This window comes from Rhinoraja longicauda, chromosome 12 (assembly GCF_053455715.1).
Source record: "Rhinoraja longicauda isolate Sanriku21f chromosome 12, sRhiLon1.1, whole genome shotgun sequence".
NCBI lineage: Eukaryota > Metazoa > Chordata > Chondrichthyes > Rajiformes > Arhynchobatidae > Rhinoraja > Rhinoraja longicauda.
The window spans coordinates 51,275,506-51,303,019 of record NC_135964.1 but is presented as its reverse complement, the minus strand read 5'-3'; the positions used below and the strand labels follow the sequence as shown (position 1 = coordinate 51,303,019).

The 27,514-nt window shown below is 50.2% G+C and overlaps 1 protein-coding gene across 1 annotated transcript; it reads right to left on the bottom strand.

Annotated features, from left to right (window-relative positions):
• Positions 1-794: 794 nt before the first annotated feature.
• Positions 795-17,671, bottom strand: LOC144599010 (lysozyme C-like). Its single transcript, XM_078409733.1, has 5 exons — positions 17,656-17,671; positions 10,187-10,533; positions 7,282-7,455; positions 4,130-4,208; positions 795-2,844 (listed from the first exon to the last, which is right to left on the bottom strand). The coding sequence occupies exons 2-5, from the start codon at positions 10,368-10,370 to the stop codon at positions 2,778-2,780; spliced, it is 504 nt and encodes a 167-aa protein (XP_078265859.1). The 5' UTR covers positions 10,371-10,533; positions 17,656-17,671; the 3' UTR covers positions 795-2,777.
• Positions 17,672-27,514: the final 9,843 nt, after the last annotated feature.

The following is a 27,514-nucleotide window of genomic DNA, read 5'->3' as shown; positions in this document are numbered from 1 at the left end:
CCGACGCTATAGGCCCCAGACGCTGTAAGCCCCGGATGCTGTAGGCCCCGGACGCTGTTGGCCCCGGACACCGTAGGCCCCGGACGCCGTAGGCCCCGGATGCCGTAGGCCCCGGACGCTGTAGGCCCCGACGCTGTAGGCCCCGACGCTGTAGGCCCCGACGCTGTAGGCCCCGACAGTTTAGGTCCCGACACTCTAGGTTTCCGACATTTTAGCTCCGGACAGTTTAGGCCCGGAGGCCCAGGCGCCGCCTAGTGGAGGTTGCCTAGCAACCCGCCTCCCGGCCCGGGCGGCCGCCATTGGTGGAGCGGGAGCACGTGGCCGCTGGCTGGGTGAGGTCACGTGGGGCGAGGGGACGACGACGTCACCCTGTCCCGTATTTGGGAGTGAGATAGTTGGCAACCCCTTATGTACAACAGGTCAAACCGTCCCTTTTGGAGAGGTGAGGAGAGTGAGCGCGCAGTGACATTCTGTGTGTAGGAAGGAACTGCAGACGCTGGTTTAAACCGAAGATAGGCACACAAAGCCGGAGCAACTCAGCGGGGCGGGCAGCACCTCTGGAGAGAAGGAACTGGTGACGCTTCGGGTCTGAAGAAGGGTCTCGGCTCGAAACGTTACACCCATTCCTTCTCTCCAGAGATGCTGCCTGCCCCCGCTGAGTTACTCCAGCATTTTGCGTCCATCTCTGGGTGACAGTGCTGCCCATTGTCACTCAATCAAGTGGCATCTTTACACCTCAGGGGGAGATAATGAGAAAGCAACAACAACAGACAACAACAAAAATAAACGTTAATAATCGCTTTATTAATTCATTTTTTAATAATCTTTTTTTGATTTAAAGCTGCAATGTAATTACTCAGATGAGGCGTTCATCGGAGTTTAAGCTGTGGACTGCGGCAAAAGTACTCTCTGTATTTCATGCACACGCTCCTTTCCCCATGGTAGAGGGTTCTACAACTCGAGGGTAGAGGCTAAAGATGAGAGGGGAGAGATTTAAGAGAGAACTCGAGGCAACTTTCTCACTCAGAGGGCTGTTCATATCTGGCATGAGCTACCTGAGGAACCTGAAGAAGGAGATACAATTATTGGATAGATATTCGGATCGGAAGGTAGACACCAAATGCTGGAGTAACTCAGCGGGTCAGGCAGCATCTCTGGAGGGAAGGAAATGGTGACGTCTCTGGTCGAGACCCTTCTGCAGTTCTTAAACTAGCATCTGCAGTTCTTTCCTGGACAGGAAGGGTTTAGTTTAGTTTAGTTTAGTATATTGTCACGTGGGCCGAGGTACAGTGGAAAGCTTTCGTTGCGTGTTATCCAGTCGGCGGAAAGACAACACGTGATTCCAATCGAGCCGTCCACAGTGGACAGATACATGATAAGGGAATAACGTTTAGTGCAAGAAGGGGAGGTATGTTTAGTGCAAGGTTTAGAAGGTTAAGGGCCAAATACAGGCAAATGGGACTGGGCCAGAATGCCAACTTGGTCTGCATGGACAAGTTGGGCTGGATGGCCTGAACCCAAGCTGTACAGCTCCCTGAGTCTATGATTCTGCACCGATCAGCCAAAACATTATGACCACTGACAGGCGAAGTGAATAACATTGATGATCTTGTTGCAATGGCACCTGTCAAGGGGTGGGATATATTAGGCAGCAAGTGAACAGTCAGTTCTTGAAGTTGACGTGTTGGATGCAGGAGAAATGGGCAGGAGTAAAGACCTGAGCGACTTTGACAAGGGCCAAATTGTTATGGCCAGACGACTGGGTCAGAGCATCTCTGAAACGGCAAGGCTTGTGGGGTGCTCCCGGTCAGCAGTGGTGAGTACCGACCGACAGTGGTCCGAGGAGGGACAAACCACAAACCGGCGACAGACAGGGTGTTGGGCGCCCAAGGCTCATCGATGCGCGAGGACTGCCTGCATGAGGGTCTGCTGTATGATTTTACCTGGTTGCATGCATTTTCACTGGACCTACTGCAGGTACATGTGGCAGTGAAGTGTCATTGGATGGAATCTCGTATCTTCTTATCAACGCCTCTTTTTCTCTTTTGCTTGGGTCCCCGGTAATTTGAACATAACAAAACAATAATCAATATGTGCAGGAGGAGGCCATTCGGCCCTTCGAGCCAGCACCGCCATTCAATGTGATCATGGCCGATCATCCGCAATCAGTACCCCGTTCCTGCCCTCTCCCCATACCCCCTGAGCTCTATCTAGCTCTCTCTTGAATGCATCCAGGGCACGGTGGTGCAGCGGTAGAGTTGCTGCCTTACAGCGAATGCAGCGCCGGAGACTCAGGTTCGATCCTGGCTACGGGTGCTGTCTGTACGGAGTTTGTACGTTCTCCCCGTGACCTGCGTGGGTTTTCTCCGAGATCTTAGGTTTCCTCCCACACTCCAAAGACGTACAGATATGTAGGTTAATTGGCTGGGCAAATGTTTAAAATGAAAATTGTCCCTAGTGTGTCCCTAGTGTGTCCCTAGTGTGTGTAGGATAGTGTTAATGTGCAGGGATCGCTGGGCGGCGCGGACCCGGTGGGCTGAAGGGCCTGTTTCCGCGCTGTATCTCTAAAAAGAATTGGCCTGAGGCAGAAAATTCCACAGATTCACAACTCTCTGGGTGAAAAAGTTTTTCCTCATCTCAGTCCCAAATGGCTACCCCTTATTCTTAAACTGTGGCCATAATAAAACTAATTGGTAAAAATGGCCTTGCACTGAAGCAAGCTGGCAAGCTGCAAAGTGAAGCGGTGGGGGGGTGGGAAGGCAGAACCGTTTCTCTCTTCACACACCGCACCCATCAACAAAGTGCTCAACGTCTCTCCCCTTGCAGTTCTTATTCCAGCCGACCCTGTGAAAAGAAGAGATCATAAGGTCATAAGGGATAGGAGCAGAATTAGGCCATTTGGCCCATCAAGTCTACTCCGCCATTCAACCATGGCTGATCTCTCTCTCCCTCCTAACCCCATTCTCCTGCCTTCTCCCCATAACCTCTTACACCTGTACTAATCTAGGAAGTGCTCTGTGATTTCTTCCATTTTATTAAGAAAAACTATTGGAGTCATAGAGTGATACAGCGTGGGAACAGGCCCTTTGGCCGAACTTGCTCACACCGGTCAACAGTGTCCCAGCTGCGCTAGTCCCATCTGCCTGCGTTTGTCCTATATCCCTCATCCTCCTGCGCTCCAGGGACTAGAGTCCCAGCCTGCTCAACCTCTCCCTGTAGCTCACACCCTCCAGTCCTGGCAACATCCTCATAAATCTTCTCTACACCTTTCCCAGCTTGACAACATCTTTCCGATAACACGGGTAAAGTGATTATCGTAGAGTTGCTGCCTTACAGCGAATGCAGTGCCAGAGACTCAGGTTCGATCCTGACTACGGGCGCCGTCCGTACGGAGTTTGTACGTTCTCCCCGTGACCTGCGTTGGTTTTTTCCAAGATCTTCGGTTTCCTCCCACACTCCAAAGACGTACAGGTATGTAGGTTAATTGGCTGGGCAAATGTAAAAATTGTCCCCCGTGGGTGTAGGATAGTGTTCACGTGCGGGGATCGCTGGGCTGCGCGGACCCGGTGGGCTGAAGGGCCTGTTTCTGCACTGTATCTCTAAATCTAAAAAAATCTAAAACACGGTTCGCAGAACTGAACACAATACTCTAAAAGCGGCCTCAACAAAGTTTTATACAACAGTCTTAATGGGCGTCACGGTAGAGTTGCTGCCTTACAGCGAATGCAGCGCCAGAGGCCCGGGTTCAATCCCGACTATGGGTGCTGCCTGTACGCAGTTTGTACGTTCTCCCCGTGACCTGCGTGGGTTTTCTCCGAGTTCTTCGGTTTCCTCCCACACTCCAAAGACGTACAGGTTTGTAGGTTAATTGGCTTGGGTCTGTATACTTGGTATAAGTGTAGATTGTCCCTAGTGTGTCTAGGATAGTATTAGTGTGCGGGGATCGCTGGTCGGCCCGGACTCGGTGGGCCGAAGGGCCTGTTTCCGCGCTGTATCTCTAAACTGAACTAAACTAAACTGCAACTTGACCTCCCCACTTCTGCACTCAGTACTCTGGCTGATAAAGGCCAATGTGCCAAAAGCCTTTTTGACCTGTAACTGAAACGAGAACTGTAGACATTTAACGTACCAGGCACTCATTCCTTTGCTCTGTGTGACGATAATCTTTGCACAATTGCAGTCATCGCCCACGTCGTCGTTCAAAAGATCTGCAATGATGAATGAAATTTGATTAGTACGGGTGTCAGGGGTTGTGGGGAGAAGGCAGGAGAATGGGGTTTGGAGGGAAAGATAGATCAGCCATGATTGAATGGCAGAGTAGTCTTGATGGGCCAAATGGCCTAATTCTGCTCCTATCACTCATGAATCTTCATAGCCCCGGCCATTTCTCCTGAAAGTGGTTCAACCCCAGGTTGTGGAGGTGAGAACCTTAGGTTCCATTCTCAGAATCCATCATGTTTAGTCAGAGGGTGGTGAATCTGTGGGATTCTCTGCCACTGAAGGCTGTGGAGGCCAAGTCGGAGGACATTTTTCAGGCAGAGATGGATAGATTCTTGATTAGTACGGGTGTCAGAGTTTATGGGGAGAAGGCCGGAGAATGGGGTTAGGAGGGAGAGATAGATCAGCCATGTTTGAATGGCGGAGTAGACCTGCTGAGCCGAATGGCCGAATTCTGCTCCTATTTCTCATGACCTTCATACCGAATAGTGAAAGGCCTTGATAGGGTGGATGCGGAGAGGATGTTTCCACTGGTGGGAGATGTGATTAGGTATGGCAATAATCCACTGTGCTGACGCGGTGGCGCAGAGGTGAGAGTTGTTGTCTTAGAGCACCAGAGACCCGGGTTCGATCCCGACTAAGGGCTCTGTCTGGACGGAGTTTGTACGTTCTCCCCGTGACCTGCGTGGGCTTTCTCTGAGATCTTCGGTTTCCTCCCACGTTCCAAAGACGTGCAGTTTTGTAGGTTAATTGGCTTTGGTAAAATTGTAAATTGTCCCTTGTGTGTAGGCTAGTGTAAGTGTAAGAAAATAACTGCAGATGCTGGTACAAATCAAAGGTATTTATTTCACAAAATGCTGGAGTAACTCAGCGGGTCAGGAGAGAAGGAATGGGTGACGTTTCTGCCTCAAAAGGCAGTGGAGGCCAATTCTCTCAATGCATTCAAGAGAGAGCTAGATAGAGCTCTTAAGGATAGCGGAGTCAGGGCGTATGGGGTGAAGGCAGGAACGGGGTACTGATTGAGAATGATCAGCCTTGATCACATTGAATGGCAGTGCTAGCTCGAAGAGCTGAATGGCCTACTCCTGCACCTATTGTCTATTGTTTCGGGTCGAGACCCTTCTTCAGTGTTAGTGTGCGGGGATTGGTGGTCGGCGCGGACTCGGTGGGCCGAACGGCCTCTTCCCATGCTGTATCTCCAAACTAAACTAAACTAAACTAATCTGTGTATTTGCACGTGTGACAATAAAAGCCCCTTTGGACCAGACTAGGGTTTAGTTCTTACTTCTGTTTTTATTTGCAGAACTCATTTAAGAAATCGCAGATTTCAAGTTCCTATTTTTTAACTTCCCTAATAGTCATAGAGAGATACAGTGTGGAAACAGGCCCTTCGGCCCAACTTGCCCACACTAACCAACACGTCCCATCTACACGAGTCCTACCTGTCCACATCTCTCCAAACCTGTCCTATCCAAGTACCCGTCTAACTCTTTCTTAAACTTTGGGATAGTCCCCCAGCCTCAACTACCTCCTCCGGCAGCTTGTTCCACACTCCCACCACCCTTTTGTGTGAAAAAATGACCCCTCAGATTCCTGTTAAATCTTCCGCCCTTCACCAGGTTCTCGATTCGACCTACCCTCGATAGCTCAGGCCCTCGAGTCCTGGCAAATTCCTCGTAAAAAGCAATGACTATAGTGCTAAATTGATTTACTTTTGATTTGAGTTGGTTATTGACTTGGGCGGCATGGTAGTGCAGCAATAGAGTTGCTGCCTTACAATGCCTGAGGCAAATGTTTGATCTTACTACGCGTGCTGTCTGAATGGAGTTTATACGTTCTCCCCGTGACCTGCGTGCGTTTTCTCAGAGAACCGTTTCCTACCACACTCGAAAGACGTTTAGGCTTGTAGGTTAAAGACGATAGACACAAAATGTAACTCAGCGGGAACAGGCGGCATCTCTGGAGAGAAGGAATGCGTGACGTTTCGGGTCGAGACCCTTCTTCAGGTTCTTAGCTTTGTAGGTTGATTGGCTTGGTATAAATGTAAAAATTGTCCCTAGTGCAAGATAATGTTAGTGTGCGGGGATCGCTGGTCGGTGCGGACTCAGTGGGCCGAAGGGCCTGTTTCCACGCTGTATCTCATCAGGTCGTAAGGCCATAAGTGATAGGAGCAGAATTAGGCCATTCGGCCCATCAGGTCTATTCCGCCAGTCAATCATGGCTGATATATCTCTCCCTCCTAACCCCATTCTCCTAACTTCTCCCCATAACCTCTGACACCCGTACTGATCCAGAATCTATCTCTGCCTTTGACTTGGCCTCCACAGCCCTCTGTGGCAGTGAATTCCACAGATTCACCACCCTCTGACTAAAGAAATTCCTCATCTCCTTCCTAAAGGAAGGTCCTTTAATTCTGAGGCTGTGACCTCTAGTCCTAGACTCTCCCACTAGTGGAAACATCCTCTCCTCAGAAGGCAGTGGAGGCCAATTCTCTGAATGCATTCAAGAGAGAGCTAGATAGAGCTCTTAAGGATAGCGGAGTCAGGGGGTATGGGGAGAGTGCAGGAACGGGGTACTGATTGAGAATGATCAGCCACGATCACATTGAATGGCGGTGCTGGCTCGAAGGGCCGAATGGCCTACTCCTGCACCTATTGTCTATTGTTTATTGAATTTGTAGGAATTCTCTGCCACAGAGTGCAGTGGAGGTCAATTCAATGGATGAATTTAAAAGAGAGTTAGATGGAGCTCCAGTGGCTAGTGGGAATCGAGGGATATGGGGAGAAGGCAGGCACGGGTTACTGATTGTGGATGATCAGCCATGATCACATTGAATGGTGGTGCTGGCTCGAAGGGCCGAATGGCCTACCCCTGCGCCTATTGTCTATTGTCTATTGTCTATTGTCACAACCAAGCCTTTCACTCTGCAGTACGTTTCAATGAGGTCCCCCCTCATCCTTCTAAACTCCAGCGAGTGCAGGCCCAGTGTCGACAAGTACTCTTAATGCAGTATCTGTAAACTTAACTCAACTAAACTAAACTAAACTAAACTAAACTACGTACCATCACAACTGATCCCACATATGTTTTTCCCGCCTGTGGTCTTCTGGTCATCACACCACCATTTGCTGTTTATCTGGAAAATGCCGTAGTCTGTCGACCAAACCTTTCCGTGCTGCTTGTTCTGGTTCACTGCCAATGTGTTGTAGCGGCTTTCAGAGTAAGCCATGCAGACCCCTGGAATTGGAACGACAAAACCCGCCAACTTCTAACTGTTCACAAGAACATAAGAACACAAGAAAATAGGAGCAGGAGTAGGCCAACACGGCCCCTCGAGCCCGCTCGCTCCATTCGAGATGAGAAAACATTTCTTCACACAGAGAGTGGCGAGTCTGTGGAATTCTCTGCCACAGAAGGTAGTTGAGGCCAGTTCATTGGCTATATTTAAGAGGGAGTTAGATGTGGCCCTTTTTGCTAAAGGGATCAGGGGGTATGGGGAGAAGGCAGGTACAGGCTACTGAGCTGGATGATCAGCCATGATCATATTGAATGGCGGTGCAGGCTCGAAGGGCCGAATGGCCTACTCCTGCACCTATTTTCTATGTTTCTATGTTTCTATGTTTCAATACGATCATGGCTGTTCCTACCCCAACCCCCTTCCCACTATCGCCCCTCTTCCCACCCAAAAGAACCGTGTGATCTCCTGGGAGAGGCGAAAAACCGAATAAAAACCCAGGGCAATTTGGGAAAAGAATCCGGGAAATTCCTCTCCGACCCCAAGCTAGGTGATCGAAACTTGTCCAGGAGATTACTCAGGTCTTACTATACTAACAATAGCTCATGTCCACTTCCCTGCCCGCTCCCCGTAACCCCTAATTCCCTTGTCTATTAAAAAACAATCTATTTCCGTTTTCAATTTGTTTAACGTTCCTGCTTCCACAGCTCCCTGAGGCAGCGAATTCCACGGACTAACCACCCTCTGAGTGAAGAAGTTTCTCCTCATCTCAGTTTTAAAAGAGCCCCCTCTTATTCTAAGACTATGCCCCCTAGTTCTGGTCTCCCCGATCATCGGAAACATCTTTAGCCCATCCACCCGATCAAGGCCCCTCACGATCTTGTGTGCAGATTGCAGAGCGAAGGGGTAATATCTAGTCAACATTCAGTAATGGCAGAACAGTGAAAGGCTTGGATAGAGTGGATGTGGAGAGGTTGTTTCCCACTCGTGGGAGAGTCTAGGACCAGAGGAGAGTTTAATCCTCAGAATTAAAGGACGTTCCTTCGGGAAGGAGATGAGGAGGAATTTCTTTAGGTGGGAGGTTGTGAATCTGTGGAATTCTTTGCCACAGAGGGCTGTGGAGGCCAAGTCAGTGGATATTTTTAAGGCAGAGATAGATAGATTCTTGATTAGTACGGGTGTCAGGGGTTATGGGGAGAAGGCAGGAGAATGGGGAGAGATAGATCAGCCATGATTGAATGGCAGAGTAGACTTGATGGGCCGAATGGCCTAATTCTGCTCCGATCACTGATGATCTTAAGAGCCGGTGATGAAGACGGAGGTGGCGGAAGAGGAGCTATGGCGGCCGGTGGGTGAGGAGGGGGAACCGGGGTCTGGCCCACCGCGTGCTCGAGGTCGGCTGCGGGAGGCGCCATTGAAGGAGAGGGACGTGGGGTCGACCACCGGCAGGCGATGGCTGGATTGGGTGGCATGGTGGCGCAGCGGTAGAGTTGCCGGCTTACAGCGAATGCAGCGCCGGAGACTCAGGTTCGATCCGGACTACGGGCGCCGTCTGTACGGGGTTTGTACGCTCTCCCCGTGACCTGCGTGGGTTTTCTCCGAGACCTTCGGTTTCCTCCCACACTCCAAAGACGTGCAGGTTTGTAGGTTAATTGGCTGAGCAAATGTAAAAATTGTCCCTAGTGTGTGTAGGATAGTGTTATTGTGCGGGGATCGCTGGGCGGCGCGGACTCGGTGGGCCGAAGGGCCTGTTTCCGCGATGTATCTCTAAATCTAAATCTAAAAAAAATTGTTAGCTACGGAAAACAGGCCATTGGTAGCTGCCTGTTGGATGAGAACGATTCTCGTTCAATGGCCTGTTTCCTTTATCATCGTTACTTTTTGCACATTTTTCATTCATTGTTCTTAATCTCTGCACATCACTGTCTATGTCTCTCGTTTCCCTTTCCCGTGACTTTCAGTCTGAAGAAGGGTCTCGACCAGCAAAAGTCACCCGTTCCTTCTCTCCAGAGATGCTGCCTGCCCCCGCTGAGTTACTCCAGATTCTTGTGTCTATCTTTGGTTGGAAGACCAGCATCTGCAGTTCCTGACGGCACGGTGGCACAGCGGTAGAGTTGCTGCCTTACAGCGAATGCAGCGCCTGAGACTCAGGTTCGATCCCGACTACGGGCGCCGTCTGTACGGAGTTTGTACGTTCTCCCCGCGACCTGCGTGGGTTTTCTCCGAGATCTTCGGTTTCCTCCCACACTCCAAAGACGAGCAGGTTTGTATAAGAAAATAACTGCAGATGCTGGTACAAATCGAAGGTGTTTATTCACAAAATGCTGGAGTAACTCAGCAGGTCAGGCAGCATCTCAGGAGAGAAGGAATGGGTGACGTTTCGGGTCGAGACCCTTCTTCAGTCTGATGTCAGGGTGGCGGGACAAAGGAAGGATATAGGTGGAGGCAGGAAGATAGAGGGAGATCTGGGAAGGAGGAGGGGAAGAGAGGGACAGAGGAACTATCTAAAGTTGGAGAAGTCGATGTTCATACCGCTGGGCTGCAAGCTGCCCAGGCGAAATATGACGTGCAGGTTTGTAGGTCAATTGACTGGGTAAAATGTAAAAATCGTCCCTAGTGTGTGTAGGATAGTGTTAGTGTGCGGGGATCGCTGGGCGGCGCGGACCCGGTGGGCCGAAGGGCCTGTTTCCGCGCTGTATCTCTAAATCTAAAAAAAAAAATCCAAATACTCACAGTTAGCCAGGCTGTAATTGTAATATCCGTCCATGCCAAGCTGCTTCAAGGTCCTTGCCAGCTCACATCTCCCGTAGACCTTGGCCTTTGTGCCCACGAGCAGGAGGCCGAGCACCAAGAGCTTCAGAGCCAAAATGTTACCTCCATTTCCCTTCCCTCGGACGCTGCCTGACCCGCTGAGCATTTCCAGCGTTTTCTGCTTTAGCTTTTCGCCGTCGCTCGGTACGTGTGGCAATGAGCTGAACTGAGCTGGAACAATGGACGTCTTCTTTGCGCTGTTAATGTCACATGCCGGGGCCCAGTTTTGATTCCTCTCTTTTATTGAACTTCTGCTTGAAGTTCCTCAACTGTGAAACGGCAGGGTAAAACTGGATCTGCAACGTCCTTGCACAACTTACAACAACCGCAGAATGTTCTGCCCGGGCCTAACCACAACTACCGGTTGTCCAAACACTTTCATTTCCACACTGGCCCTTTCTGTCCTGGGTGGGGTTGCCAACTTTCCAACTCCCAAATAAGGGACAAGGGGTGACGTCACTGCCCCGTGCCCCGCGCCCCCCCCCCACGTGACCTCACCCAGCCAGCGGCCACGTGCTCCCGCTCCACCAATGGCGGCTGCCCGGGCCGGGAGGCGGGCTGCTACACAACCTCCGTTCGGTGAAGGCACTCGGCCCTGCTCCCCGAACGCACTCTGTTAGCCTACACTGTACAGGCCTACAGTGGCCCCAGAGCCTACACTGTCCGGGCCTTCAGCAGCCCCCGAGCCCACAGTGGCCCCCGGGCCCACAATGGCCCCCGGGTCCACAGCGGCCCCATGGCTTACAGTGGCCCCAGAGCCTACACTATCTGGGCCTACAGCGGCCCCCGGGCCCACAGCGCCCCCCCGAGCCTACGGCGGGCCCCGAGCCTACAGTATCCGGGCCAGCAGTGTCTGGGCCTACTGCACCCCCCGGGCCTAATATGGGACAAAGATGAACCAATTTAGCCCAATGTACAGGATGTCCTGGCTAATACGGGACAGTTGGCAACCCTAGTTTTCTTGGTCCTCCTCCACTGTCACCTCCGCTCAGTCCGCCTAAACTTACCCGATCTCCCGGTTGCTAAACACTTTAACTCCCTTTCCATTCCCACACTGGCCTTTCTGTCCTGGGCCTCCTCCATTGTCAGAGTGAGGCCCAGCGCAAATTGGAGGAACAGCACCTCATATTTCGCTTGGGTAGCTTACACCCCAGCGGTATGAACATTGGTTTCTCTATCTTCTAGTAACCCATGCTTTCCCTCTCTCCGTCCCTCCCCCGCCCTAGTGCTCTGATTAGTTTCACTGTCCTCCTGATTAAACTTACTGTTTCTATGCCTCGTTGTCAACATTCCCTTCAGCCAACAATGAACCATTCCACACTTTCTTGAACTACAGCGGCTTTGATCTGTCGTTTGCACATCTTACCCTTCCATCTCCGTGTCTTCCCACTCCCCTGACTCTCGGTCTGAAGAAGGGTCTCGACCCGAAACGTCACCCGTTCCTTCTCTCCAGAGATGCTGCCTGACCCGCTGAGTTACTCCAGCATTTTGTGTCTATCTTCGGTGCAAGCCAGCATCTGCAGGTTCCTGCACTACGCATAAATCTATCGGAATATGGACAATGCACGATCATCCAGAGACACTAAATGCTGGAGTAACTCAGTGGGTCAGGCACCATCTCTGGAGAGAAGGAATGGTCAAGTCAATTTTGTTTGTATAGCACATTTAAAAACAACCCACGTTGACCAAAGTGCTGTACATCAGTTCAGGTACTAAGAACGAACATACAATGGCTAACAAACATAACAGCACATACATAAACAGTTCACAGTGCCCATCTCAGAGGGCCTCAAACGCCAGGGAGTAGAAATAGGTTTTGAGCCTGGACTTAAAGGAGTCGATGGAGGGGGCAGTTCTGATGGAATAGGTGACGTTTCGGGATGGGACCCTACTTCAGACTGGCCTTTCGACGGAATAGGTTACCCAGTCTGAAGAAGGGTTCTGACCTGAAGCATCACCCATTCCTTCTCTCCAGAGGTAGAAACATAGAAACATAGAAAATAGGTGCAGGAGTAGGCCATTCGGCCCTTCGAGCCAGCACCGCCATTCAATATGATCATGGCTGATCATCCAGCTCAGTAACCTGTACCTGCCTTCTCTCCATACCCCCTGATCCCTTTAGCAAAAAGGGCCACATCTAACTCCCTCTTAAATATAGCCAATGAACTGGCCTCAACTACCTTCTGTGGCAGAGAATTCCACAGACTCACCACTCTCTGTGTGAAGAAATGTTTTCTCATCTCGGTCCTAAAAGACTTCCCCCTTATCCTTAAGCTGTGACCCCTGGTTCTGGACTCCCCCAACATCAGGAACAATCTTCCCGCATCTAGCCTCTCCAACACCTTAAGAATTTTATATGTTTCTATAAGATCCCCCCTCAGTCTTCTAAATTCCAGCGAGTACAAGCCCAGTCTATCCACTTTCCTCATATGAAAGTCCCGCCATCCCAGGGATCAATCTGGTGAACCTTCTCTGTACTCCCTCTAAGGCAAGAACGTCTTTCCTCAGGTTAGGAGACCAAAACTGCACACAATACTCCAGGTGCGGTCTCACCAAGGCCCTGTACAACTGCAGCAGAACCTCCCTGCTCCTAAACTCAAATCCTCTTGCTATGAATGCCAACATACCATTCGCTTTCTTCACTGCCTGCTGCACCTGCATGCTTGCTTTCAATGACAGGTGCACCAAGACACCCAGGTCACGTTGCATCTCCCCTTCTCCCAATCGGTCACCATTCAGGTAATACTCTGCTTTCCTGTTCTTGCCGCCAAAGTGGATAACCTCACATTTATCCACATTATATTGCATCTGCCATGCATTTGCCCACTCGCCTAATCTATCCAAGTCACTCTGCAGCCTCCTAGCATCCTCCTCGCAGCTAACACTGCCACCCAGCTTCATGTCATCCGCAAACTTGGAGATGTTGCATTCAATTCCCTCGTCCAAATCATTAATATACACTGTAAATAACTGGGGTCCCAGCACTGAGCCTTGCGGTACCCCACTAGTCACTGCCTGCCATTCCGAAAAGGTGCTGCCTGTCCCTCCGAGTTACTCCGCCATTTTGTGTCTGCCTTTGGTATAAACCAGCATCTGCAGTTCCTTCCTGCACTGGTGATCATCCATGCCGAGTTTGTGTCCAGTTCTGTTTAATTTCAGTATCCTAGGTGAATCCCAGCTTGGTTTATTCAGGACAGGAGAGGCGAAAATTGGAGCGTTCTCCGACAGAGAGGGCTTATTGATTGCTGAACAGAGCAGAGTGGAGAGGCCCTCTAAACATCTTAAAGCAAAAATCATTCATCTTAAGACTGCCTTCCTGAACCTGCCAACTAATCTTTCTCTCCATTGCGTGCCGGTTAATGCATTCCAGATGGTTATCACTGCAGGACATCAAGAGAAAAATCATTCCTCATTATCCTGGTGGAGGGTCTGAAAAAAGGATCTTGATTGAAACATGAATACATTGCAGCGATTGCTTATTAAAAATGTTTTTGAGAATCCGAAGTTCTTGTTCATCTGCTCTGGGAGCGGAATTAGGCCATTCGGCCCATCAGGTCTACTCCGCCATTCAATCATGGCTCATCTCCCTCATTCTCCTGCCTTCTCCCCATAACCCCTGACACCCGTACTGATCGAGAATCGGCCAATCTCCACCTGACAAATATCCATGGGCTTGTCCTCCACAGCCGTCTGTGGCGGTGAATTCCGCAGATTCACCGCCCTCTGACGAAATAAATTCCCCCCTCGTAATTCCTCCTTTTAGTTTATAGACAATAGACAATAGGTGCAGGATGAGGCCATTCGGGCCTTCGAGCCAGCACCGCCATTCAATGTGATCATGGCTGATCATCCACAATCAGTACCCCGTTCCTGCCTTCTCCCCATACCCTCTGACTCGGCTATCCTTAAGAGCTCTATCTAGCTCTCCCTTGAATGCATTCAGAGAATTGGCCTCCACTGCCCTCTGAGGCAGAGAATTCCACAGATTTACAACTCTCTGACTGAAAAAGTTTTTCCTCATCTCTGTTCTAAATGGCCTACCCCTTATTCTTAAACTGTGGCCCCTGGTTCTGGACTCCCCCAACATTGGGAACATGTTTCCTGCCTCTAACGTGTCCAACCCCTTAATAATCTTATATGTTTCAATAAGATTCCCTCTCATCCTTCTAAATTCCAGTGTGTACAAGCCTAGTCGCTCCAGTCTTTAGTTTAGTCCCGAGATACAGCGCAGAAACGGGCCCTTCAGGCCCACCGAGTCCGCGCCGACCAACGATCCCCGCACATCAACACTACCCTACGCACACGGGGGACAATTTTACATTTCTACCAAGCCGATCCACCTACAGAACAGGAGTGTGGGAGGAAACCGAAGATCTCGGAGAAAGACCCACTCAGGTCACGGGGAGAACGTACAAACTCCGTACGGACAAGCGCCCCCCCCGTAGTCGGGATCGAACCCGGGTCTCCGGCGCTGCAAGCGCTGTGAGGCGACAACGCTATCGTGGCCGCCCATTCCTAAAGGAACGTCCTTTAGTTCCGAGGGTGCGGAGCTCCATTCCTGGACTCTCCCGCTAATGGAAACACTCCTCTCCTCGTTCACTCTGTCGGGGCCTTAAACTAAAGAATGGAGATGTACGGGATTCAGTCGTGTCAAGCCAAACGGCTGAGGCAGCACACGGCTTGGCAGGGAGGAGGAAGGCATTAAGCCGGATGCTTAATTCACCCTGGCGTTTCTCCAGAGATTTTCCGCCGCGTCAGATCATTGGCTGCAATTCTGTTGGCCCCCACATAAATTGCACAACATTAACTGCGCTCCTTTTATTGATTAAGAGACACTGTGGCCACACTCAGCGATTCTTCAGCATCACTTTTCTTTCCTAAAGCAAATTGACAAGACTCTCAAACCCTCCGCGCTAAGGATTTATCGGCCACCATCACAACTGTAATCAGGTTATGAAAAACTCAGCTAAGTGAAAGGCTTTCAAATCCCCGTGCCATTTTACAGAAAGGGTTGAGATGTAACGATTTACCTGAGAAATGCCTTTTAAAGATGCACTACGATACGATACGGTACGATACAATAGACAATAGGTGCAGGAGGAGGCCATTTGGCCCTTCGAGCCAGCACCGCCATTCAATGTGATCATGGCTGATCATTCTTAATCAGTACCCCTTTCCTGCCTTCTCCCCATACCCCCTGACTCCGCTATCCTTAAGAGCTCTATCTAGCTCTCTCTTGAATGCATTCAGAGAATTGGCCTACACTGCCTTCCGAGGCAGAGAATTCCACAGATTCACAACTCTCTGACTGAAAAAGTTTTTCCTCATCTCAGTTCTAAATGGCCTACCCCTTATTCTTAAACTGTGGCCCCTTGTTCTGGACTCCCCCAACATTGGGAACATGTTTCCTGCCTCTAACGTGTCCAACCCCTTAGTAATCTTATACGTTTCGATAAGATCTCCTCTCATCCTTCTAAATTCCAGTGTATACAAGCCTAGTCGCTCCAGTCTACGATACGATACGATACGATACGATCGGACTTTATTTACCCCAGTAGGGAAATTGGTTTGCCAACTGTGGTGAATCTGTGGGATTCTTCGCCACAGAAGGCTGTGGAGGCCAAGTCAGCGGATATATATAAGGCAGAGGTAGATAGATTCTTGATCAGTATGGGCGCCAGGGGTTTTGGGGAGAAGGCAGGAGAATTTAGAAGGATGAGAGGGGATCTTATCGAAACATAAAAGATTATTAAGGGGTTGGACACGTTAGAGGCAGGAAACATGTTCCCAATGTTGGGGGAGTCCAGAACCAGGGGCCACAGTTTAAGAATAAGGGGTAGGCCATTTAGAACGGAGATGAAGAAAAACTTTTTCAGTTAGAGAGTTGTGAATCTGTGGAATTCTCTGCCTCAGAAGGCAGTGGAGGCCAATTCTCTGAATGCATTCAAGAGAGAGCTAGATAGAGCTCTTAAGGATAGCGGAGTCAGGGGGTATTGTGGGAAGGCAGGAACGGGGTACTGATTGTGGATGATCAACCATGATCACAATGAATGGCGATGCTGGCTTGAAGGGCCATATGGCCTCCTCCTGCACCTATTGTCTATTGTCTATTGTCAAAAGAATGCCTTTACAAGCAATCCCAATAGATCTGAAAACTGTCACACAATTACGTGCTCATTATTTTCATCCTCGTGAAGTGAGAAATGAAATGGTTCCATTTTGAGTTGGCGCAGAATGAACCTCGATCTGCTTTTGATCTGTGCAGGAAGGAACTGCAGATGCTGGTTTTGTGGTGAGGACAGGCACAAAATGCTGGAGTAACTCTGCGGGGACAGGCAAAATCTCTGGAGAGAAGGAATGGGCGACGTTTGGTGTCGAGTCCCCTTCTGCAGACTGACATTGGGCCACCCGGGTGGGAGTGGAGACAATAGGTGCAGGAGTAGGCCATTCGGCCCTTCGAGCCAGCACCACCATTCAATGTGATCATGGCTGATCATTCTCAATCAGTACCCCGTTCCTGCCTTCTCCCCATACCCCCTGACTCCGCTATACTTAAGAGCTCTATCTAGCTCTCTCTTGAATGCATTCAGAGAATTGGCCTCCACTGCCTTCTGAGGCAGAGAATTCCACAGATTTACAACTCTCTGATTGAAAATGTTTTTCCTCATCTCCGTTCTAAATGGCCTACCCCTTATTCTTAAACTGTGGCCCTTGGTTCTAGACTCCCCCAACATTGGGAACATGTTTCCTGCCTCTAACGTGTCCAACCCCTTAATAATCTTATTCGTTTCGATAAGATCCCCTATCATCCTTCTAAATTCCAGTGTATACAAGCCTAGTCGCTCCAGTCTTTCAACATACGACAGTCCCGCCATTCCGGAAATTAACCTAGTAAACCTACGCTGCACGCCCTCAATAGCAAGAATATCCTTCCTCAAATTTGGAGACCAAAACTGCAAACAGTACTCCAGGTGCGGTCTCACTAGGGCCCTGTACAACTGCAGAAGGACCTCTTTGCTCCTGTACCCAACTCCTCTTGTTATGAAGGCCAACATTCCATTGGCTTTCTTCACTGCCTGCTGTACCTGCATGCTTCCTTTCAGTGACTGATGCACTAGACCAATGCAAAGACCCGATGTTACACAGTGTGGGAAGGAACTGCCGATGCTGCTTTGCACCAGAGACAAAGTGCTGGAGTAACTCAGCGGGTCAGGCAGCATCTGCGTCTGACGAAGGGTCTCGACCCGCAACATCGCCTATTCCGTTTCTCCGGAGATGCTGCCTGACCCGCTGAGTTACTCCAGCACTGTGTAGCTTTGCCTTTGATCTTGTGTTTATCGGGACCAGATGAAATGAAACATTCATGATCTCACTGCGGTACAGGTACTTACAAAGGCGACAGCGGATGGTAATTGATAAGCATCCTTCCCGCGTCGCCATGGGAAGCATTAATTGGGTTCGACAGCCGACATCTGCAGCTCGTTCAATTTCTGACGGTTTCCATGGCGACGTGGTTTGGAAAGGGCGGCAATCTCCAACAGAGCCCCAAAAAAGCAAAGCAAACTACTTTTGCATCTGGGCGGCACGGTGGCGCAGCGGGTAGAACTGCTGCCTCACAGCACCAGAGACCCGGGTTCGATCCCGACTACGGGTGCTGTCTGTACGTTCTCCCCGTGACCTGCGTGGGTTTTCTCTCCGAGATCTTCGGTTTCCTCCCACACGCCAAAGACGTGGCTTGGTATAAATGTAATAATTGTTCCCCAGCGTAGGGCGGTGTTGATACGCGGGGATCGCTGGTCGGCGCGGACTCGGTGGGCCGAAGGGACTGTTTCCGCGCTGTATCTCTAAACTGAGAATAAAGGGGAGGCCATTTAAAACTGAGGTGAGAATGTTTTTTTGAACACCCAGAGTTGTGAATTTGTGGAATTCTCTGCCGCAGAGGGCAGTGGAGGCCAATTCTCTGAATGAATTTAAAAGAGAGTTAGATAGAGCTCTAGGGGCTAGTGGAATCAAAGGATGTGGGGAGAAGGCAGGCACGGGTTACTGATTGTAGATGATCAGCCATGATCACAATGAATGGCGGTGCTGGCTTGAAGGGCCAAATGGTCTCCTCCTGCACCTGTTTTTATGTTTCTATGCAACTAAACTAAACTAAACTAAAAAATTAGCTTACAGTGTCTGTACGAGGTACAGTGAAAAGCTTTTTTATTACGCATTATCCAGTCAGTGAAACGACTATACATGATTAGAAACATAGAAACATAGAAAATAGGTGCAGGAGTAGGCCATTCGGCCCTTCGAGCCAGCACCGCCATTCAATATAATCATGGCTGATCATCCAACTCAGTATCCCGTACCTGCCTTCTCTCCATACCCCCTGATCCCTTTAGCCACAAGGGCCACATCTAACTCCCTCTTAAATATAGCCAATGAACTGGCCTCAACTACCTTCTGTGGCAGAGAATTCCACAGACTCACCACTCTCTGTGTGAAGAAATGTTTTCTCATCTCTCAGATTGCAATCAAACTGCCACAGTATACAGATACAGGATAAAGGGAATAATGTTTAGTGCGAGGAGTATTAAAAATGTCCCTAGTGTGTAGGATGACGCTAGTGTACGAGGTAATCGCTGGTCGGCCCAGACTCGGTGTATCCCTAAAAAGAAAGAATCTGAGGGGCAATATTTTTCCATACTATGAAAACATTTAAAAGACATTTGGACAAGTACGTGGCTAGGAAATGTTTAGAGGAATAGACACGATCAATGCTGGCGTAACTCAGCGGGACAGGCAGCATCTCTGGAGAGAAGGAATGGGTGATGTTTCGTGTCGAGACCATTCTTCAGACTTGATCTCACCGTCTCCATCCCAAGGAGATAGACCATCGACTGTTAGGTTTATTTTTCAGACCAACACAGGTTTGGAGAGATGTGGGCCAAACGCGGGCTAGTGGGACTGTCACATGAGGGAAGATTGGAAAGACTGGGCTTGTATTCACTGGAGTTTAGAAGGATGAGAGGGGATCTTATTAGAAACGTATAAAATTATAAAAGGACTGGACAAGCTAGATGCAGGAAAAATGTTCCCAATGTTGTGGGAGTCCAGAACCAGGGGGCCACGGTCTAAGAATAAAGGGGAGGCCATTTAAAACTGAGGTGAGAAAAAACTTTTTCACCCAGAGACTTGTTAATTTGTGGAATTCTCTGCCGCAGAAGGCAGTGGAGGCCAATTCACTGGATGAATTTAAAGGAGAGTTAGATAGAGCTCTAGTGGCTAGCGGAATCAAGGGATATGGGGAGAAGGCAGGCACGGGTTAGTTACTGATTGTGGATGATCAGCCACGATCACAATGAATGGTGGTGCTGGCTCGAAGGGAACAAATGGCCTCCTCCTGCACCTATTCTCTATGTTTCCATGTTTCTATGTTTAGTGTAGATGGGGCGTCTTGGTCAGATTTAGATTTTTTAGATTTAGAGATACAGCGCAGAAACTGGCCCTTCGGCCCACCGAGTCCGCGCCGCCCAGCGATCCCCGCACACTAACACTATCCTACACACACTAGGGAGAATTTTTACATTTACCCAGTCAATTAACCTACATACCTGTACGTCTTTGGAGTGTGGGAGGAAACCGAAGATCTCGGAGAAAACCCACGCAGGTCACGGGGAGAACGTACAAACTCCGTACAGACGGCGCCCGTAGTCAGGATCGAACCTGAGTCTCAGGCGCTGCATTCGCTATAAGGCAGCAACTCTACCGCTGCGCCACCGTGCCAGCACGGGCAAGTTGGGCCGAAGGGCCTGTTTCCGTGCCGTATCACTCTCTGACTCATGGGATAGATTTGATGTGAGGGGGGCATTCTGTGATGAGCCAGGGGCTTTGTCATGATGTGTCATGATCGCCAGCCCAGATGATGTGTTATCTTTATCTTCTGAAATACTGCTCTTCCTTGTTTAATCTAATCAGCCCCGGGTCCGGTCTTCCAGTTAATTAAAACATAAGTACTTGCCTTTCACAGGATTGATCGCAAAAGGCTTGCAGCTTGACTCAGCGGCAGTTCCAGGGCGGCGTTGAAGTTTGCCATAAAGCATTCGTTTGTCAGAGGATACCTCTCGGTCTCTCTCTCTCCTGAGTCCCGCTCAACCACCACCCACCAATCAATGCAGTGAGAGAGGAGGGGGGTAGGAAACTGGCAACAATAAATCACAAGGGGAATCTTTAGAGTGAATGCGTCGAGTTTCGCAGGGGAATCAACAACCAGGCGACAGAGGTTTAAGGTGAGAAGGGAACAATCTAGTTCAGTTTAGTCCATCGTCACTTGCACCGAGGTACAGTGAAAAGCTTCTCGTTGCGTGCTAACCAGTCAGCGGAAAGGTGACACACGATTACAATCGAGCCGTCCACAGTGTAATGATGCATGGTAAAGGAAATAATGTTTGGCGCACAGTAACGCCCGATTAGAGACAGTCCGAGGGTCTCCGATGAGGTGGATGGGAGGTCAGGACCGCTCTCCAGTTGGTGATGGGATGGTTCAGTTGCCTGATAACAGCTGGGAAGAAACTGTCCCTGAATCTGGAGGTTTCACACAATAGTACTTCTTGCCAAGATTAATAGGAACCCATGGGGCGAATTTTTCACACGGGGGGATTTCTTGGGATTTCGAAATATAGAATGGTAAAAGGCCCTTCGGCCCACTGAGTCCATGCCAACCACTGAGTGTCACCCATTCACACTAGTTCTATGTTATCCCACTTTCTCACGCTAGGGGGAATTTACAGAGGGCCAATTAACCATTTGGGATGTGGGAGGACCTGGAGGAAACCCACGCGGTCACGCGGGGAGAACGTACAAACTCCGCGCAGACAGCCCCCTTAGACAGGTTCGAACCCGGGTCTCTGGCGCCATGAGGCAGCAACTCTACCGCTGCGCCACCTCAGGTGCTGTCTGCATGGAGTTTGCACGCTCTCCCTGTGACTGCGTGCGTTTCCTCCGGGTGCTCCGGTTTCCTCCCACATCTTAAATACGTGCGGGTTTGTAGGTTAATTGGCCTCTTGTGTAGGTCTTTAGTGTGTAGGCAGTGGATGGGAGAGTGGGATAACTTAGAACTAGTGTCAAGGGGTGATCGATGGTCAGTGTCGACTCGGTGGGCCGAAGGGCCTGTTTCCACGCTGTATCTCTGAAATGAAGTTCTGGTACTTCTACACACTTCCCCAGCGCTCCATCTACACCGATCAGCCAAAACATTATGCCCACCTGCCTAATATGCTGTTGGTCCTCCGTGTGCAGCCCCATACGCAGCAGGGTGCGATGCACTGTGTATTGTGACACATTCCTCCCGTGACCACCATTTAAAATTTTCTGCGACTTGTGCCACAGTCGACCTTCTGTCGGTTCGGACCAGACAGGATAGCCTTCGTTGCCCTTGCGCATCGATGAGCCTTGGGCGCCCAACACCCTGCCTGTCGCCGGTTTGTGGTTTGTCCCTCCTCGGACCACTGTCGGTCGGTACTCACCACTGCTGACCGGGAGCACCCCACAAACCTTGCCGTTTCAGAGATGCTCTGACCCAGTCGTCTGGCCATTACAATTTGGCCCTTGTCAAAGTCGCTCAGGTCTTTACTCCTGCCCATTTCTTCTGCATCCAGCACATCAACTTCAAGAACTGACTGTTCACTTGCTGCCTAATATATCCCACCCCTTGACAGGTGCCATTGTAACAAGATAATCAATATCTGAAGAAGGGTCTCGACCCGAAACGTCACCCATTCCTTCTCTCCTGAGATGCTGCCTGACCCGCTGAGTTACTCCAGCATTTTGTGAAATAAATACCTTCGATTTGTACCAGCATCTGCAGTTATTTTCTTACACTAGATAATCAATGTTATTCACTTCGCCTGTCAGTGGTCATAATGTTTTGGCTGATATACTATGTGGGCCAGTCCAGATACATCAGAAGCTAAAACAAAACCACTTGAACAGGTGCATGCCGGGAAGGGTTTGGAGCGATATGGCCAAAGACAAACAAAAGGGATTCCCTCAAAGTAGGCACCTTGGCTAGCATGGGCGAGTTGGGCCAAAGGGCCACCTTCCCTGCTGCACAACTCTATGACACTAATCTGTGTAGACAAGATTTTATTAAGAACTGAGAAACCTTTGGTAGAAGGTGTAGTACGTCCCCTTTTCCTAACTTGTCAGGAGCATGTGTGGTTCATACTGATGCATCCCCCCCCAAACCCCCCCCCAACCCCCCCCCCCCCCCTCCACGCCTTGTCATCCCTGCGACCAGTTTCAGGCACTCGATCTGAATGTCTCTACATGGTCCAGAGTTGCGGCCCACATATCTTCCTCTCCTCCCAGCAGCTCAGCAGCAGTCTGACTCAGCGACTCCAAGCGGCTTTGGCTCAGCCTATTGTCAACGGTGAGACATAACTGGAAGGCAGCCAGCCCCAAACCATCAGATAATGGCAGCCACAAAGTGGTGTGCTGGTTAATTAATCACAGAAAATCCCTAATCAACTCTCCCGATCTATTTCCCTCCCCCCCACCTCCTCTCCCTCCAACCTCGTCTCTGGAACTCTGCAGGAAGGAACTGCAGAGACAATAGACAATAGACAATAGGTGCAGGAGGAGGCCATTCAGCCCTTTGAGCCAGCACCGCCATTCAATGCGATCATGGCTGATCACTCTCAATCAGTACCCCGTTCCTGCCTTCTCCCCATACCCCCTCACTCCGCTATCCTTAAGAGCTCTATCCAGCTCTCTCTTGAAAGCATCCAACGAACTGGCCTCCACTGCCTTCTGAGGCAGAGAATTCCACACCTTCACCACTCTCTGACTGAAAAAGTTCTTCCTCATCTCCGTTCTAAATGGCCTACCCCTTATTCTTAAACTGTGGCCCCTTGTTCTGGACTCCCCCAACATTGGGAACATGTTTCCTGCCTCTAATGTGTCCAATCCCCTAATTATCTTATATGTTTCAATAAGATCCCCTCTCATCCTTCTAAATTCCAGTGTATACAAGAGAAACATCGAAACATAGAAAATACGTGCAGGAGGAGGCCATTTGGCCCCTCGGGACGCTGGGTTATGCCGAAGAGACCCGAAACGTCACCCATTCCTTCTCTCCAGAGATGCTGCCTGACCCGCTAAGTTATTCTAGCATTTTATGCCCATCTTCGTCTGAGGAACTACAATGCCGAAAACGATATTCTGCTTAGTTTGGAGATGCAGCGGGGAAACAGGCCCTTCGGCCCACCGAGTCCGCACACTGGCACTATCCTACACACACAGGGGGCCAATTTACAATTTCGCAGAAGCCAATTAACCTACAAACCTGAGCGTCTTTGGAGTGTGGGAGGAAACTGGAGCTCACAGGAGAAAACCCACGCAGGTCACGGGGAGAACGTACAAACTCCATACAGACAGCGCCCGTAGTCGGGACTGAACCCGGGTCTCTGGCGCTGTGAGGCAGCAACTCTACCGCTGCACCACCGTCAGTCAGAGAGTTGTGAATCTGTGGAATTCTCTGCCTCAGAAGGCAGTGGAGGCCAATTATCTGAATGCATTCAAGAGAGAGCTAGATAGAGCTCTTAAGGATAGCGGAGTCAGGGGGTATGGGGAGAAGGCAGGAACGGGGTACTGATTGAGAATGATCTGCCATGATCACATTGAATGGCGGTGCTGGCTCGGAGGGCCGAATGGCCTACTCCTGCACCTATTGTCTATTGTCCCACCCCATGTTCTATCAATGTTACTTGAGTTTGACTAGATTGTGTTTATGTATAGTATTATATGATCTGTTTGGACAGAATGCTTTTCCCTCTACCTCTGTACATGTGACAATAATAAAGCGAAACCTAAATCTAAAGCCCTCCCCTTCCCCCTTCCTCCCACGCCCCCCCCCCCCCCCCCCCCCCCCCCCCCCCCCACCCCTAACACCAGGGCAACAATTTCTCTTCACAGTAGGGTTGCCAACTTCCTCACTCCCAAATAAGGGACCAAAGGTGACGTAACCGCCCCGCGCCCCACATGACCTCACCCAGCCAGCGGCCATGTGCTCCCACTCCACCAATGGTGGCTGCCCGGGCCGGGAGGCAGGTAGGCCTACACTGTCCGGGCCTACACTGTCCGGGCGAACACTGTCCGGGCCTACACTGGCCGGGCCTACACTGGCCGGGCCTACACTGTACGGGCCTACACTGTCCGGGCCTACACTGTCCGGACGAACACTGGCCGGGCCTACAGTGTCCGGGCCTACACTGTACGGGCCAACAGCGACCCCTGGGGCCTAATACGGGACAAGGGCGGTCCCGTACGGGACAAACCAATTTAGCCCAATATACGGGATGTCCCGGCTAATACGGGACAGTTGGCAACCCTACTTCACAGAAAGAAACCGCACACAGTGCCCGCTCTACAAGTGCTTGGATAGAGAGGATGTGGAGAGGATGTTTCCACTAGTGGGAGAGTCTAGGACCAGAGGTCCTTTTAGGACCTCAGAATTAAAGGACATTCTTTTAGGAAGGAGATGAGGAGGAATTTCTTTAGTCAGAGGGTGGTGAATCTGTGGAATTCTTTGCCACAGACGGCTGTGGAGGCCAAGTCAGTGGATATATTTAAGGCAGAGATAGATAGATTCTTGATTAGTGCGGGTGTCAGAGATTATGGGGAGAAGGCAGGAGAATGGGGTTAGGAGGGAGAGATAAATCAGCCATGATTGAATGGCGGAGTAGACTTGATGGGCCGAATGGCCTAATTCTACTCCTACCACTTATAATCTTATGAAGAGAGGAGAAATCCCGCTTCCATTATGCAGTGGCTCGGTAAGATCAGTTTGGTGTGCTGTTCTATACTGAAGGAAGGATATATTTGGCTTGGAGTCAGTCCAATGTTAATCCCTGTGATGTTGGGATAGATCCCATGGGTGAACGATTGATTGAAATATCCAAGCTCTTCATCACACCGAGTCCATGCCAAACATCGATCACCCGTTCACATCTTCCTCCCCACCAGCCAGCGTATCCAACAAATCATCCTCCAACATTTCCGTCACCTACAATGGGACCCCACCACTGGCCACATCTTCCCATCCCCTCCCCTTTCTGAGTTCCGCAGAGACCGTTCCCTCCGTAACTCCCTGGTCCACTCGTCCCTTCCTACCCAAACCACCCCATCCCCGGGAACTTTCCCCTGCAACCACAGGAGATGCAACACCTGTCCCTTTACCTCCCCCCTCAACTCCATCCAAGGACCCAAACAGTCTTTCCAGGTGAGACAGAGGTTCACCTGCACCTCCTCCAACCCCATCTATTGCATCCACTGCTCTAGATGTCAACTTCTTTACATCGGCGAAACCAAACGCAGGCTCGGCGATCGTTTCGCTCAACACCTTCGCTCAGTCCCCCACAACCAACCTGCTCTCCCGGTGGCTGAGCACCTCAATTCTCCCTCCCACTCCCAGTCTGACCTTTCTGTCATGGATGCATTCAAGAGAGAGCTAGATAGAGCTCTTAAGGATAGCGGAGTCAGGGGGTATGGGGAAAAGGCAGGAACGGGGTACTGATTGAGAATGATCAGCCATGACCACATTGACTGGTGGTGCTGGCTCGAAGGGCCGAATGGCCTACTCCTGCACCTATTGTCTATTGTCTATAAATATTTTCCCCTTTACCTTAAACCGATGTCCTCTGGTTCTTGGTTCCCTGAGGTGAAAGGCTCTGTGCGTTTACCCGATCTACTCCTATCATGATTTTAATGCACCTCAATAACATCACCCCTCAATCCTCCTGTGCTCAGAGGAATAGAGTCCTAGCCTGCTCAACCTCTCCCTATAGCCCAGACCCTCGAGTCCTGGAAACACCTTTGGGGAACTGGGAACAGACACTAATTGCTGGAGTAACTCAGCGGGTCAGGCGGTATCTCTGGCGAAAAAATGGATGGGTGACGTTTTGGGTCGACCGGGCTTGTTGTATTCACTGGAATTTAGAAGGGTGAGAGGGGATCTTATAGAAACATATAACATTCTTAAGAGATTGGACAGGCTGGATGCAGGAAAAATGTTCCCCGATGTTGGGGGAGTCCAGAACCAGGGGTCATAGTTTAAGAATAAAGGGGAGGCCATTTAGGACTGAGATGAGGAAAAACTTTTTCACCCAGAGAGTTGTGAATCTGTGGAATTCTCTGCCACAGAAGGCAGTGGAGGCCGATTCACTGGATGCTTTCAAGAGATAATTAGATATAGTTCCTAGGACTAACGGAATCAAGGGATATGGGGAGAAAGCGGGAACGGGGTACTAATTCTTGATGTGTAGGAAAATAACTGCAGGTGCTGGTTCAAATCGAAGGTAGACACAAAATGCTGGAGTAAGTCAGCGAGCTTGGCAGCATCTCAGGAGAGAAGGGATGGGTGACGTTTCGGGTCGAGACCCTTCTTCACACTGATGTCAGGGGAGGGGGCGGGACAAAGATAGGATGTAGTCGGAGACAGGAAGACTAGTGGGAGAAGCTGGGAGGGGGAGAGGAAAGAGAGGGACAGAGAGTTGGAGGGCAGGAGGAATCACAGGGGGCATGTTGCTAAACACTCGTCGAAGAGAGGAGGGGAACCTCTTCAAGGCAGACATACCTTGAGGGGAATTCGCAGTGGGGCGGCAAGATGTGTAGGAAAATAACTGCAGATGCTGGTTCAAATCGGAGGTAGACACAAAATGCTGGAGTAACTCAGACCCTCAGACTTTCAGTGTCACAATTAGTCGTACCTACACTTCGCAGCTCAGCCCAGAATACACCATACATATTTAACCAGTTAACGCATCAGATTAACGAGGATGTTGCCAGGACTGGAGGGTGTGAGCTATCGAAAGAGGTTGTGCAGGCTGGGTCTCTATTCCATGGAGCGCAGGAAGATGAGGGGTGAATCTTATTGAGGCATGTAAAATCACGAAAGGAATAGATCGAGTAGACGCACAGAGTCCCTTGTCCAGAGATGGGCGAATCGAGGACCGGGGGACATGGGTTTGAGGCGAAGTGGAAAAGATTTAATAGGAATCTGAGGGGTAACGTTTTCACACGTGGGGTGGTGGGTGCATGGAACGAGCTGCCGGAGGAGGTAGTTGAGGCTGGGACTACCCCAACATTTGGGAAACAGTTGGACAGGTACATGGATAGGACAGGTTTGGAGGGATATGGATCAAACGCAGGCAGGAGGAACTAGTGTAGCTGGGACATGTTGGCCGGTGTGGGCAAGTTGGTCCA